This window comes from Eurosta solidaginis, chromosome 5, assembly GCF_040869045.1.
Source record: "Eurosta solidaginis isolate ZX-2024a chromosome 5, ASM4086904v1, whole genome shotgun sequence".
Taxonomy (NCBI): Eukaryota; Metazoa; Arthropoda; class Insecta; order Diptera; family Tephritidae; genus Eurosta; species Eurosta solidaginis.
Window position 1 is genome coordinate 20,964,912 of NC_090323.1, and position 16,964 is coordinate 20,981,875.

General features: G+C 39.2%; 2 protein-coding genes across 2 annotated transcripts in view; one reads left to right on the forward strand and one right to left on the reverse strand.

The window, feature by feature from the left end:
* The window catches only part of l(3)76BDm (trafficking protein particle complex subunit 8 homolog l(3)76BDm), a 195,198-nt gene that overhangs the window by 22,234 nt on the left and 156,000 nt on the right, over window positions 1–16,964 (forward strand). The gene's annotated exons all lie outside the window — the stretch shown is intronic.
* Window positions 173–6,154, reverse strand: Ir87a (Ionotropic receptor 87a). The gene is made up of 3 exons (XM_067791870.1): window positions 4,245–6,154; window positions 3,635–4,157; window positions 173–685 (listed from the first exon to the last, which is right to left on the reverse strand). The coding sequence occupies exons 1-3, from the start codon at window positions 6,152–6,154 to the stop codon at window positions 173–175; spliced, it is 2,946 nt and encodes a 981-aa protein (XP_067647971.1).

The following is a 16,964-nucleotide window of genomic DNA, read 5'->3' on the forward strand; positions in this document are numbered from 1 at the left end:
AATATCGGTACTACTCTAAAAGGGGTTGAGTTATTATGGAGTTTACAAATCAGCCTGTAAATCTGTGAAGAGTTGCACATTGACCTATTTTTATTAAGAAGAGCCCTTAGAGGTTACATACAAGTTTTTAATGCAGCAATAATGCAAGCTGGCTCTTATTAATAAAGAATTTTTACATTTCATTAAATCTTCGATGTAACATTTTAACCAATCTTAGGCGTGTACGTCGCTTTACTACCATCCAATGGGCCCAGCATTCTAACAAAAATATTATCAAAGCCACTGCCAATATCATCGCATGAAGAACGAAAGTGCCTACAACTTGATTGATTGTTAATCCTTTGACCGATACCATTTGTGCTTGACGTATACTATCACGTATTTTACGTTTCATATCCAATTCACGTGCCCATTTCTCCATATGACCCGACTCTATGACATTCTCTATAACGGCATTGATTTTATGTAACAAATGAAATTTTTTGGGCACCAAAATTGTAACCAAATATATATAGAGATTCTCATTACGATCGAAACAATAAAGATGATCACGTCGTATGCGTGGATTGTAGAAGGAATGTTGACGTGAGACGGCAACTGCGACACTTTCATCGGTAGCAGCACGATTTAGACATTCTTCGATGTTGTAACACATTTTGAAATTTTGACGAATGTATTCGAAAATCTGTTGATAAAAATATAGGATGAGGAATCAGTGGTATTTGTCATGTAATGTAAATACTGAAGACAACTGAATGAGCTACTAGCGACAGGTGTGCCTGTCGTAAGAGGCGACTGCAATACCTACCAAACTGATTCAAGTGGTTGTGTACCTAACGCTACCCTTCAAGGGGTTTCCAGCGCAATTGACTGCTTCTTCAACCCCACCAGCCCGTGGCGAATCCACCGAAGCTCTGGCGTCCTCAAGTTCCTCATGGATCTAGGGGGCAGGATGTCCTAGAAGGATCCATGTGGTCGTACTAAATCGTTTCCGAGATGGTGGGGCTAGTACCTCAATGGTGCATGTGCTCGGAACGACCCAGATCTATATCCAGCAGAGGACCATCAGTATCGATAACACTCCCAAAAACCGTCAGAGAGTGTCCTTATCGCTACAACAACAACAACAATAACAAGCTATTAGATTGTTTTAAAACGGTCCAAAGCGATCTCACAACGGCACCAAGAAGGATGCAAAAAAAGGATAAAAGTCCATGATAATGACCATAGCTTTTTGGCCATCTGCGTTTTAGAACTTGGAGATATACTTACTTCAGTGGAAAGAGTTCTTTTCCGCAATGCTGAAAAGCTATTAGATTTAACTCCGCCAAACATAGGATTTTAAAACTTTATTCAGCTAAGTTTAGTCTGACAGCACCGTTGCTGGGCCAGACAACTAGCTGCAGGAGGAAAAGGCTTAACCGACCTCCACAGCGCCCGATTATATCACAGAGTGACTGCACCTGCGCTTTATAAGTAGGCGATGGCAGGTCGGTGAACAAGAGCTACCAACCCCCCTAAAACAGAGGGTGATAGGGATGGTGCATACTGTATGATTTGAAGCAATTTATTTTGACGTACTTGAACGGGGCCTCCTCACACCAGTTCGCCTCGGGTAGTAACAGCACCCTTACCGCACTAAGAGGCGCTGCTAAGTCGGACAGATAATTTTTCTCTACCTATATTTAAGACCCTCACTGTCGTGCAACAGTTACGGACCGTGCAGTTCTATCACTCGTGTTATAGGAAGTGTTAGTTCTTGCGCGCTCTAATTGATATTTTCTTTCGCGCGAAATAAGATTACATTTGACGGGTAAAAGAGACACGATTCATTTACAATTAAACGAATCAGAGAGAAGAGGAGGACAGTGAAGATAGTTTTGTACTTTAATACGGGCGGAGGACATGAGATTATGGAAGTCTTGCATATACCGCGTTATACACAGTAGGTACCTAAATTGGAGTGCCGTTGTTGTTGTACTTCTACTCCTCAAGGAAAGGAACAGGTTACAACACCTATTCGAAGCAGAAAATATGTAAAGAGGGCGCAGAGAAACTTAAAGAATGTACGAAGTTCTAAAAACTATAATGCTCAGGGACTAGGATGAATTTAAATAGCATTTACAACCATAAAGACCTTCACTGATATCCTGAAGCATGCCTAAACAATTTTCAGAAGTGGTCGCGTTCGTCTGTGCCTTGCCTTTACAGTTTTCAAACTATCCCCGCTGCATCAGCGAGCGACAGCCCTTGCGTTCCAATGAACAGTGAACCAGATACCGATAAAAATTTAACATGCAAACGAACCATATGGATCACGTTGTTGTTGCAAATATGTTAAATCTCTATCCGTATCTGGTTCACGCTTCATTGGAACGCAGGGCGTTGTATTTTGTTCGTCCCGCATGTTGTTGTTGTTCTTGTAGCAGTAATCATTCAATAGGCGCGACCATTCACATACTGTCATCAATATTCCCTAACGGGAGTCCAAGGAAATTTTCAATTTCAACTTGGGACCAGAGTGAGAGGGGTAATAGAGGCGTTGGTTCTACATTGCAATTAAAGATATAGTTGGTGTCGTGTGGGGACACTTTGCAAGTAGGACATGCATTATGTATATCGGGGTTGATTCTGGATAGGTAAGAATTTAACCTCAGAGTGGCGCGTGTCACCCTAGGGAGTGTATGTTCCTCTTCTGCGAGTTCTTTCTTTCTTCTTTTCTTTAAGAACCGTGTTCGTCGACCAATTCCTGGCATAGAGGTCCGACGCCTTTTTGTGGTTGTCACTGAGCACCTGTTTGTGTTTTTTGTCTTCATTTGGCATCGTTCTGATCGTTACTTTAAGCGGTCACCTTTCTAGATATCGTTACCATACGATAGACTTCTAACCATAGCAATTTCTGTGGTCTATCACATAGGTCGCATCGCCATTCTAAGACTGCAAATTTCGCCTTCCACTCCGCCTGTTTAGAGCAGGTGTCTTGCTTTCAGGAGGTGGCTGCCGCTTCGGGCAGCTTAACGCTTCTTCCTTCCTAATCTGGTAGCGGAGGATTGAGCGCAGCAAATTTCTTGTCAGCGAACTGTCATCGATCTGCTTGCTCCGCTTCACGGTCGGCTGGGTCGACTACGGCCCTCAAGCTCTGGAAAATTTTAAATGCTCTTTATTTCCTTTGTTGGCTCTGTGTACTTCTCTGTGTTTATTTTAATTAAGCTCGCACATCGTTTCCTCAACGAGCTCATTCACTACAAGCTTTCTCAGATTTCTGCGTCCGAAAATCGGTTGGTCGAACGACCAGGCGGGCTCAGCGGCCTAGTATAAATATGGGGAAACGTAATAATGTCTCTTCGTGGTGTAAAGGCACCTTTAATTATCGTGATGGTGATGTCAGTTGAAGTATCTGGCTATGCCCACACACCATTGGCGAGTTTGATGTGCTCTGACATGACATGACCTTCTGTATTGTAGGTCAGTACTGAACACTCGGTGCTTTACTACCAGCAGTGGATAAATAACAATTAAGTTAGGCGGCTTATTTAATAAACCAAATGTATCGAATCAGTTTGGACTTTGAAAGCCACCGTCGGTAGGATTACACGTAAGCGTAATAATATACTATTGTACAAGTCTTACTTACCTCACCATCCTTATCTATGTGTCGTACATTGTCTACACTACCGGTCACAGTCATTCGATTGCGATATATCTCCTCTAAATGGCTTACTTGATAAGACGCTACGGGCGTGGTCAGGGTGCTGACCAGAAAACTTTGATACAAATTTACAAACATTAAGGAAAAAATGAATGTGAAAATAAAAGTCAGACGCAGCGACATCGGTAGATGGCGAATGTATGCCGATTGGCTTAGGAGAATGCCATAGACGCGTGAGAAAGTCACGAAGATGCCGCGAAACTGACGGAGTCGCAGTCTCAGTAATTTCTGTGTGACAGAAACATGCAATGTAACAATGAGCATGAGCGCCAATGTGAGGATCCAAGTATTGATGTGAAAGTTATTAAACATATTGAAGAGTTGATAATTGCGTTTGGCTTTCGCTACACACCAAGTTAGATCGTCCTGATTATATGGAATAGTAGTGGAGATGTACGGACTTATGGATGGATCCTCATCAATACCGCCAATTATCATTTCAACATCGCTGTAAAGAGATAGAGAGAAATTTTGGTTGAAAAGTAGAGAGACTTTAGAGACTTTAAGTAATAACCGGCTTAAGACTTCATCTTACCCGGCCATGAGTTGATGAAAGAGTAAAAAGATATTATCACTCTCTACTTGCAAATTGATCTTGATATTTAGACGCTCTCCAATGGTTTGTATCAATTGATATTCAATGCCATGATATTTTGACATCGGTTTTGCAGTCGGTTGAGCTTCTGAGTCTACATCGTTGTATGCACTGTAGTCGGCATCTTTATTCGCATAGGATTCGTCATCATCCTTGTTCGAGTAGGTATATTCATAAATATCATTCTTGCTCTCCTCTGAACTTGCCGTCGTGCTTAATGTTATGCCTGTTTGATCTTCAGCTCTTGCAGTTCCAGGAATTAAGTCTTCTACTGCAGGTTCTTTAAAAATATATGGTTCCCATGAACGATAACCGGCTTTGATTGGACAATCGCTAAGATCTTTTGGTACCTTATCGACTAACAGACCACGGCGTAGTTCTTTTAGTTGAATTTTTGGTTTGGTGCTGTCAATTGAGCTTCTGTATGGCTGCGGTTCGTGAAGTTTTTTTGTGTGATTTATGTGTTTGTTTTGGGTCCTGTATTTAGTGAGTTTATTGTATTTGTATTTGCTGTACTTCACTTTAGTTAGCTCGTCCATTTTAATTCCAGTCCTACAACCGTCCTTTGTGTCTCGCTCTCGCTCTCCATCCTCATCTACATCTTTATTTCCACTACATTTTCTCTCTTTCTCATAATTTTCTTTCACAACTTCCTTCGTACTTATGTCGTTCTCTACTCTAGATTCGTTGCCTTTTTCGTTTTCTCCGCTATTCACGTCCTGGTCTTTATTCTTTGCCATTATTCGGTGACTGTTTATACCTGCACCTTCTTTTCCACTTCCATTCCCACTTCCTTCTTCTGATTCTGCGTCTGCATCCCCACCTGTATTCGAATTTGTTTTCTTCTTTTCTAATCCTCTATCGATATGAATAACCTCATCTCCAACTTCATTCCCAACTCTTTCTTGCTCATCGAATCCGTCTACTTTCCCGTCGTCAACGCCTTTTTCGTCCTCATATATACGCGCATCATCATCTACTTTCAGCCCTCGCTTTCCGTCGCCCTCTACGTTGTCATGTTCTCTCCCGGCTCCATCTACGTCCACAACTTCATTTCCATTCCCATTCGCATTGCATTCGTCATCATAACACCTATATCTATCCCCATCTCTATATTCACTTTCATCTCTACATATATCTTCATCCTCTACTCCATCTCCTTGCCCTTCTGTTTTTCCCTCCTGTAACATTTCATAATAACAAATATCTAAGGTCTCCATTTCTATCACACGATTCCCACAATTATTGTCCGGATGATAAGGAAATACTGTCTTCACATAAAAATATTTAGCCCCCTTGTATCGTCCAATTACATTTATATTGTAAAGTTTCTTGTTCATGAAGAATAGCATTGTTGTCATCATTATTTCGTTCATATACTGTTCGTTTTCCTCCACCATTGCCAAGTATACGACAAATTGTGCAATATTATTACAATTAACATTATTCTCAAAATCGTGGTAAAACACTTCCATATCGACGTCTTCCAAATTTTCAATGACCATAAAGTAACATTGAGGTTTCTCTTGTAAAATTGTTGAAAACTCCCTACCATGAGAATCCTGATATGGTTGTCGTAAAGCGACAGTCCAAGGCAAGTCGTTTTGCGCATAGATAGCTCTCAAGACATCTTGTTGTATATTTCCCGTGTCCGGAGTTAAGATCATTGCCAACACTGAACCGGATAGCGACTCACCAGATTGGAAATATTTTTTCAGTAATGCCAATATGCAGTGGATCTCTGAAGAGTTCAAATCGGATATTTTTATGTGTGTCAAGTTATGGCTGAAGGCAACAGACGACAAGCTCGTCAGCAATATTACTAATGGAGATAGCGATAGAAATAACATCCTCCCTAAAACTCAAACAACGGTTACGACTACACACGCGCGCGTTTGGAGTTTGAATGCCAGAAAAATATTAAAAAAAAGCTAAAGCGTTAAGTCAGCTCTGCTTCGTTTATCTTGGTTTAGTTAAGAGCTTCCCTTTGGGGATAAGACTCTGGATTGATAATAGAAAATAATTCGATTTGTAATTTGTAAATTAGTGCAAAAGTAATGTTGTAACTACTATTTACCGAAGATGAAACTGATTTGGAAGGAAAGGTGAACTACAATAAATATAACCATTAATACCTGAACTGGCGTTAAACGTGGAACTTGTGTTTGTGTAGGAACAAGTACATTTAGATTGTATTTTTTATATATTCAGGAACGGTGACAATCAGGTATGCCTGCAAGGCGGTCTCTAACGCATCTGGATATGTACACGGTATGCGCACATAGCCTAGAGGGTTACAACCAAACACACATACATACATACAAGTGAAGCTAATATAAAGAAAAAGAGCAAGAAAAGAGCAAGGACACAAACAATAGCTAAGTGGCAAGAACGGTGGGAGGCCTCGAGTAAAGGGCGTTGGACTTTCACACTAGTTTGGAACGTAGCTCAATGGAATGAGCGGAAGCACGGCGAACTGAACTGAACTACCATCTCACGCAGATAATGAGTGGACATGGCGGTTTCAAAGAGTATTTATGGAAGCGTAGGATAGAGGAAGATCCTCATTGCCCAATGTGTACCACGGAGTTAGAAAACGCAGAACACGTCATGTTCCACGTTCCCGAGATGGTCGGGCCAGCACCTTAATGGTGCTGTGGTACCGGAGCGTATCGGATCTGTATCCGACAAAGGACCATCACATCGATAACACTCCCCAAAGCCTTCGGGGAGTAACTAATCGCTACAACAACAACAACAACGTCATGTTCCACTGCCCCCGTTTCCACGAAGAAATACTCACCTTGCATGGAGTCTTTGGGGAGGAACCTACCACGAGAAATTTAGTATCACATATGTGCAACAGGAAAGAGCGCTGGACTGCAGTGAGCAAAATGGCATTTATAGTAATGACACGCCTGATGGATGCTGAGAAGGAGCGCAGAGAAATGCGCATGCGAAGCAGTGGCGATTAAATGAACACTCAGAGCAAATAGCGGGAACCTGGACGCAGGGACAACAGTAGGCTCTTAAAAAATGAGAAATATGGAACGCCACCCTGAAGTAATGCGAAAGTGGTTCCTGGGTGGGCGACGGTTCCAGGACGGGGCTCTTTTTTAGTCTACGGACACACGGTTGCGGCGACGGCAGCAATTATGGTGCATTAGGCATTTTTCAGCCTCCCCGCAAAAAAAAAAAAAAATATATATATATATAAACGTGTTAAAAATGGAAAGATAATAAAACACAGAAGAAGGAAACAGCGATAAACAAGGTAAACATGACAAAAAATAAGACAAAGACTGGAAGACTAAAATACTAACGAATTCTTTTATCCGAACGGTTTTTATTGATCTCTAGAACTTTTGACACAGTGGAATTTCTTACGACAGGGGTAAAGACCCCAACTAGCTGGGCAGGACGGTCGAACGACTCAAGTGGATAACTCGAACGCTTCTAACGAAGATAAGGAATAAGAACAGAGGTAGATTAGCGTCACGGGCGGCTTCGGTTTTTTCTGAAAGGATAAATGAATATCTTTGGAAAGGGAACTGCTTTAAATAATAATCAGCATAGTCCGGGACGAACCATTTAAACCCCCACAATCCTACATTTTAACGGGAAGATAGAGGTGATAAGATGTGACAATGACGCGCCCATCGAACGGCTTAAAGTCGCTCCAGACCACCAAAGACAATGCACAAGCCTATGGATTGGCTAAAAAGCTAAATTCCATGATAACAAAGACCAAAGGTATGAATACTATATGTGAGGAAATTGGAAGATGCGCTGAACTAGTTATAGCGTCAGATTCCGAATATACCGAAACGGGATTGGAAAGTACTTCGCGTATCTGGATAGGAAGAAATATGCATATCTCCAAGCATATGCGAATATACATATGTAAATGAAAAAGCGGATGAGCAAGTTAAACAGGGCGCATCTCTCGAAGCTTGAACCGTAGACGTGTCAATCAGATTTGGCGAGATTAGAAGCAAGCGAGTATAGCATATGATCGCCCAAGCAGGATAGGAGTGGAACCAAGCGTGCGGTTGCAAATTGTCGAAGGTCGGGTGCAGATCTTACGATCTTAGACTAAAAAAGTTACTTAGAGCATACTGTAGGCCAAAGATGGGTATTCTCACTGCACACAGCTTTCTGGTGTCACATGCTTTTAAATCAGGCGTCGTCAGTGAAAGCAGATGTGGGAAGTTACAGGAGGAAACGATCGAGCACCTACTGTGGGTCCTGGTTTTTGATAGGGGTTTTCAATTCTGACATTGCGAAAACTTCTGGAAACACTGAATTCATTTAGTCTATTTGAGGTCCACGCGCACCGATCAGTTCAACCTAACCTTACCTAACCCCGCATATCCCTGTATTCGAAGGAGGGTTACCACTACATTCTTCAATAAATAATAAGGCAGAGGATATGCTCTACACAGACACCGCCCTGATGCAAGCAAAGAAGTCCTAAGGATAATAATCATAATAAGCTCGAAGGAGGGGAAGTAGAATGCGACCTAGAGAGTGGAATTTTCGGGACAAAATAAAGCAACGGCGCTCTAGTAGAGGTTATGGAGGCTTTGTATTGTTTCTAGACTCACAGATAAACCTGAAACAAAGTAAAGTGGCGTCGAGTGAACTCTCATCTCACTTATGAGTAAGGTTTGTACGACGTAACGCAAATATATGAGCCATGGCTCTTATTTGCACAGCACCTGCGGATCCGGTGTTTATAAATTTGGTCTCATTAGTGGCATCAGAGGTAGGAAGTTGAGGTTGTAGGTGGAAAGGCTTCGGTTCCTAGCAGAAGAATTATTTAATAACAAAAGTCTTTAATGGTGTTTTCCCGCTTGATCCACAAATTCTGGCAACACCATGGGCACACGATGTCTGCATGATGTCTTTCTGACCGTATAATTCTATCTAACCCAGCCTTCGATTGCCTTGAAATAAAGCTGCGCATTGATTGGGTAGGAAAACTGTGCATCGACCCCAGGAAGACAGTGAACGTTGGCATTACTGCTTCATAGGATACGAGAAAGAATGATAAAAACCAGCGTAGTTGTCAAGGTCTTCGTATGAAGATAATGAGGCACGCGTGCTGGCTTAAAGGCCAAAAATGATTTGAGGTTATGCTTCCCTGTTTCGATTTTTTGTAAAAGTCTTTTTCAATTGCTCCAGCTACGAAGTAGATTTGTCTAACCTGATTTTTACTTACCACCATTCATTGCCTTTTATTAAATAATAATCGAAAACTTTAACTACATAATCGCATCTAATTAAATAAGTTTCTATAAATCCAAATATATCTTTAGTCACGCAATAAATTAAATCAACAAAATGTTTCTATTATCTTGTACACACCCATTTATAATTTGCCTAAGTACATAACAGCTAATGCGAGTAATCGTGTAATTAAAATATTAAATTACAATTACGCCAACAACAATGCAGTTGAAGGCGGTGAATGTGTACGAGTACGACATGAAATGCGCGAGAGTTGCGTGTTTATGCTAATTGTAAAATGTATTGGTTTAGATGCGCGCGTGTGTGTGTGTGCGTGCTTGCGTGTGCCATACATGTCAATTGTTCGATTGAGCTTTAATACAAACACTTGAACACACATGCAAGTACATAAATTTCAATCAATTCTGTTTGATGATATCTATAAATGTGTGTGTGTGGTTGTTGATGAATTGAATATGCTAATGCTAATTATGTTTACAGTGATTTGTGTGCACAAATTTCTATGGATGTGTGCGCGTGTTTGTATGGGTGTGATAAGTATTTGCATGAATGACGGTGTGTGACACACAATGAATAGCTCAGATGAGATTTTTGAATAATGTGATTGTCATAAGCACATTAAGTACATAAAGAAAATTACAGTTGGACAACGATTTACGAAGTTCATACTGCAGACGCATTTACTTATTCATGGATTGAGATACAGTTGGCCAAACCTCCTAGCAGGATGCAAGCAAGAAAGCTATACTAGAATTGCAGCTGTGAAAAAGCAAAGTAGTTACAATAAGGAAAAAAAGAGCGCATTAATAAGCAGCTATCTAAGATAGCATGGGGGTTTGTGAATCGAAGTTGAATGATATCGAAGTAAAATGATACCGAGAGTTCTATAAATGACAGTTAAAAGTCATCGATTACTTTCAAAATACCTGACTGCGGAAACCCAAAACCCTGTCACAGGATGAGATTGGGAGGGGAGTTGTGAAAATTTAGTGGATGTTACCAAAAATAGGCCTATAAGGTCGCCAAAAGCAGAAGCAATCGAAAAGGTGGCGGAGGTCAGTAAAGATCTCACATCACCTTTCCGTTCTATTCAGTTCGTCGAAGTGGTCGTGCAGTGTCATAATCCGCTCAACTGCAATTTTTCGGGCTTTTTTGGTTGAGATGAAAATTTAAATCAGCCTCAAGGCTGGCTTTGTGATTCCTTCTGGCGTTTTGGCGGAGTTGAGAGATACAATGCTTCCCTGACCTGGAGTAAGGGTGGTGGTTTTGCACTCCTAACAGGAATCAGTGCATTTACAATTAAAAACTGACGTGGTGCCATATAAAAACCAAATTACTATGGATTTTGTGCCTGGCGTGGTGCCATTTAAAAACCAAAAAATTTACATTTCGAGAAATAATGGAATCAAATATTATTGAATAACGGAGCTACTGTGAATAACGGAGGAACGTGTGAAATGAAACGGCAAACTGTAAAGACCATTTTGATTTTGTACCTGGCGCTATGGTCATAGAACCCTGCCATTAATCCCAAATCCCCCAAAAAAAAAGATCTCACATAGAATGAATGTGCCTATAGTGTTACCTGAATTTGTTTGACGACCAAATGAAAGAACCCCAAGCAAGTACCAGGACTTATGTTATAGAATAGCTCCCTCCTCTTGGCAAATCCTAGAAGTTTTCTAGGACCTAGCTTAATTGCTGCCTCGAGATCTGACAATTCTGCCTCCACTAATAGCTGTAACCTTGACCTTGCTAGCGCAGGAAACGAACACAGAACTTTCTCAAACGTTTCTTCCCGCAGCTCGCACTCCCTAAACTTGCTGTTACTAACGAAGCCTAACTTATAAGCATGTGACGCCAGAAGGCAGTGTCCAGTTAGTATGCCCATCGTGAGCCCTACGTTTTTTCTCTTCAGAGATATGAGCCACTTTGTGAGTCTAATATCGTAGGATTTGCACATGATCTTAGAAATTTTGCAGCCTTCGCTTTTGTTCACGCTTTTTTTTTTTTGGTTGATGAACAATATGCAACTTCTGTCTCCTTTTAATTTCTCCCAAACCGATTGGGACGTCTTTCGTCGTTTCAGCGAGTGTTGCACCCTCCTTGCTAACTCATCGGTATTTTCGTTACCTTCTATCGCTCTTTGACCGGGAATCCAGTATTAATTTATGGTCCGGCCTGAACGTAGTCTTGCCAATGCTTTTTGGCATTCCAGAATACTTCCTGAAGAAGTACTATGTGAGATTATTTCCTTAATCGTCGCCTGACTATCAATATATATATATTCACGCGACTGCACCTTAAGCATGCTTCCTTCAGAATCTCTGAGTCTTTCTTCACGGCTAAATTTTTCCGCATAAAAGACGCTGCAGTGATCTGGTAAGCCTTTAGGATCTACTTATTTCTGGATCGACAAAGTAACCAGCTGTCCCGAGCCCTTCCATTGATTTGGAACCATTAGGTGGTCGCCTTTGGAATTTTTTCTGGCGTGGATCAATTGAAACAACACTCAAAATATTTAGCAACCGCATAAAGCTATCATTGTGGCCAACGGCTAAGAAAAATATCACACTCTTTGTGTACCAAATTTCGTTCATATCGGTTGAGGCGACTGAAGATACGAAATAAAAAATTAGCTTCACCCGACCTACTGATTTCAAAGTGAACTTTACATAAAATGGTTGCGAAGTAAAAACGCTTTCCTTGTTAATGCTGATGATATTCGGTGAAATGCTGTCACTGCTATATTCATTGCGTGCTTTTAGGCGTAACTTAACCCTTGACAGTGTCTCCTATACCATTAGGAGATTATGTCATATTTTTAAAATTAAATATTAAAGTATTTCACTTAAATAAATTCTACTTAACTAATCAAACCACAGAGAAACAATTTTAATATTTTAATTAATAATAAATACGTTTGTTTTGCTCTGCCTACATTTTGTGTGTCAGTGGTGGTTTACAAAGTTAAGTATTAATATTCATACATATGCGTATGTATGTATTCAATTTAGCAAATGTACGATAAACAAATAATGAGTACTCATATGAAAGCCACATACTCATATGCATAAATATTTAGTTTTTAGAGGCGGTTTTAGTTGTCCTTGGAATGCTATTATGAAAATGTTTATATTCATTGCGTAAAATAATGTTTGTGTGTGTCTCTGTTCATTCGTTTTGTCAGCGAGACAAGAGAATTAGTTAAAATGACACCTTGTCAAGAGACAGTTTAATTACCCACTTTGTCAAATAATGCATTTTTTTATATGAACTTAAGTGGATTTAATATTCACAGGAAAGTATTAAATATTTCTATGACTAGGAACTTATTTCTCCCTTTTGGAAGCACATACAGAAAAAACGTAATATTTTATTTATTTTAACTTGTTTGTAAAATTTTTGCTTTAATAAGTTTCGTAGAAGATTTAATATAAAATTTCCAAAAAAACAACCAAAATACTGTTGTTGTTGTTGCAGCGATAAAGACACTCCCCGAAAAGTTTGGGAAGTGTGATCGATTTGATGGCACCTTGCTGGATATAGATCCGGTACGTTCCGAAAACAAGCACCATTAAGGTAAATGCCCGACCATCTCGGGAACGATTTAATATGCCCGTTTTTAAAAAATACTCTAAGATACGCAGCCGATACAGGGTGATATTCCACTCAGTCGTCGAAATGTTCTCCTTTATGTCATGACCTGCGGAGTGCCAAATAGGATACGATATTCAGATATCTTAGTACTTCTAAACTTCAGCGCAAGAGTATCCACGGAGCTCACCTAAAGCGCACAATTACTCTAAATGTATGTAATCCTAACTGCGGTTCCATCTAGGGAGAACGTCACGCGCCGTGGGAGGTTAGTTTAAGTAGTTAGCTCATCAAAAAAAGGAAGGGGGGAGGGTCCTCCACTTGGAGCGTATTGTGGTGTGGCTTCAAAGTTCTTATCAGTACATATAACATTTCTTACTTCGACACAATAAAAAAAAAAGATAATCATCTGGGCATTTGCTTCTTGTTCTACATCTGGTTCGAAATCTATTATGAGTCTCCTAGTGATACTTAAAAATCCTAGTCAGTAGATAAAACATTTCCCCCTTCCTCTAAACTAAAAGTTATGTTAAATGACCTAATTAAGACAAGTCAATTTAAGTTAAGTCAAGTCAAGTCAAGTCAAGTCAAGTCAAGTCAAGTCAAGTCAAGTCAAGTCAAGTCAAGTCAAGTCAAGTCAAGTCAAGTCGAGTCAAGTCAAGTCAAGTCAAGTCACGTCAAGTCAAGTCAAGTCAAGTCAAGTCAAGTCAAGCTAAGTCAAGCAAAGTCTAAACAAATCAAGTCAGCTCAAGTCAAATCAAGTCAAGTCAAGTACAGTAATACTGTTTTCACACAGAAACTTAATGATCTCATTTCATCTTCTAATGAAATCGTAAATTTTTTGCTTTCACACATAAATAGCTGCTCGATTAGTATGAAGGATGAAACGTCAATCGAATAAAATCACAACAAACTTAATGATCTCATTTCACCTTCTAAAGAAATCGTCAATTTTTTGCTTTCACACAGAAGTAACTGCTCGATTAGTATGAAGGATGAAATGTCAAGCGAATAAAATTACAATGCTATATGACAGACAATGACATTTACTTTGACAAATGACATTTTTGAGCACTGAACACACAGAAAACTAAGAAACTGAACGCTGCCAACAGAGTTGAATTACGCTTTTGACTTCATTAGGCATTCGATTCGTTACTAATGAAATAATTATAGATTTGAAACTTGTATGGAAGATTGAGCCCAATAAGCGTCTTAATGTAGAAAACTGCCTTTATTATTCAAAAAGCCGTGTGTGTGAAAATAGTATAAAGTAAAGTTAAGTCAATTCAAGTCAAGTCCGATCAAGACAAGTCAAGAAAAGTCAAGTCAGTTCAAGTCAATTCAAGTTCAAATGAAGTGGGCTAAGAAAAACTGAAGAAATCAGCTCTGTTAAACTCGCCTAAGAGAACTCCTTACATTTTGTAAAAGAGGACATTAAGGGTAGGTGGAAAATGAGAGGAAAGAGTTGGACAGAAAGAACTTATGTAAAGATAGGGAAAAGAAAAAGATAAATATAGAAAAAACGGGCCAATATTTAGACAGTATTGGCCACATGTCTAATAGATACAATTTTTTGAAAAGTGGTCGGTGGGAGTGAGGTGAGTAGGAGAGGAAAAAGGAGAGGGAGAGTGCAGAGGGTTAGGGAGAGAATATCAGATTTAGCCGCAGTGAAGCATTGTAGGGGTTTGCTGAGACGACTTTGTACAACTCTTCCATTTGCATTTACGAAATGGGCAAATGTATTGGAGAAAAGGTCAAATCTATTTGAGAAAAGGTCAAATGTATGTTGAGAAAAGGGTAACTGAAATTTAGAAAAGGTCAAATGTATTTGAGTGAAAAAGCAAATGTAATATAGAATTGGTCAGTTGTAGTTGAGAAAAGGGCAAATGCATTTGCGAAATGAGCAAATATATTTCAGAAAAAATCGAAACGTGTCAACAATTTTTTGTACAACTCTACTTTTCTGCCTGTTTTGCAGCATTAAAATTACCATCAATTCATTTCAATTTTATGTGCTCCTCATGACTATTGTTGTTTCGAACAGTTAGTGGCTATTATCGTTAGCATTTTAATTTAATTTGATTTTTTATGATTTAAGTATTTTTTCATTGAAATTTTAAGCTGAAAATAATTTTAGATTCATTTATATAAATTGTTGTTACTTTTGCAACATTTTGCAAGTTATCTTTTCGACATCAGTGGCATTTTGTGATTTATTATGATTTTGTAAATGTGCATATGTATATATTTATATACATTAGGGTGTTTAATTTTTTAGTGAAAAGTAGAAATTATGTAATAAGAAAAGAATGAATAAGAATATAAAGCAAAGGAAAAGCACAAAAACCACAAAATCACTCCTACCAGATATCACCAACACGCTGATAACAAACAGATAACTTTTGATAGCCACTCAATAAATTTTCGATATCAAATAGATAAATTAAAAAAAAAAAATCGATAACAAGTCGTTAAAAAATCTAGAACTTTTTGATAACATATCGCTGCCCTTATCGATATATCGATATACCATAAATAAAAAATCTATAATTTTTCCATAGAAAATCGATACCGTTCCAATAACAAAAAAATCGATAGCTCATAAATAACCTTTGTTATTGAAAGCAATTTTATAAAATATTCGATACATTTTTAATAACAAATCGATAACTTTACCGTTACCCTTTCGGCACATATTCGATAAATTTTTGATAACAAATCGTGTTAACTAAGATTGAGTCTTATGGCGTTTACTTTTCTGGAAAAAAATGCTACACACATATTACACTCTTAAATTCTAACTTTAAAACTAGATCACCTAGAGTTTTGCAATATGGCTGAAATTGCAGGTAACGGTACCCGTTTTCTTCGTAAGTAAGAAATATTTTGTGAAAGGAACACACAAACTTACAAGAGATATGAGAAGAAACAGCAGAGCGGCATTATATTTACAAAAGAAAACACCATTAGTTAAATATATACTTCAGGGAAAATTTTAAGAATCCTCGATATTTTTCTGTTATAGGTTCGTTCACGGAATTGTCAAATAAGTTCTAAATGTTGGTTCGTCATCTTTTTCTCCCAGGGTTCAGCCTTTTCGCGAACAGCCTTCCCGAATGTTCGCTTATTTACTTCTCGCTCTTTTGTAACTCATATTCGCTGTAGCTATTTAATCTGACTGCGCTCGCTGTTGCTGTGTACACACGCGGTTTTCATGTACAAATAAGTACACAGCGGTACAGAACGTAAATTTCCTGAAATAGGACACTGGAGCAAATACTGTGCGATACATATTGTAACGAATTTGGGGGATTTCCTGATAATTATGCACCTTCTACAAACATTCGAATCGCTGAACTGTCGAAATAACTCCAATATTCAGTATTCCAAAATGGTGCTTATTTAGACTACTTTGGGAGTACTACTTCGCAATTATACTAATAGCGTGTCGGCCGCCGTGGTGTGATGGTAGCGTGCTCCGCCTATCAACGAAAATCCCAGGTTCACGCCCCGGGCAAAGCAACATCAAAATTTTATAAACAAGGTTTTTCAATTAGAAGAAAATTTTTCTAAGCGGTGTCGCCCCTCGGCAGTGTTTGGCAAGCACTCCGGGTGTATTTCTGCCATGAAAAGCTCTCAGTGAAAACTCATCTGCCTTGCAGATGCCGTTCGGAGTCGGCATAAAATAAGTACGGGACCTACCGCCAATTTGGAGGAAAAATTAAAAGGAGCACGACACAAATTGGAAGAGAAGCTCGGCCTAAGATCTCTTCGGAGGTTATCGCGCCTTACATTTATTTATTTTCA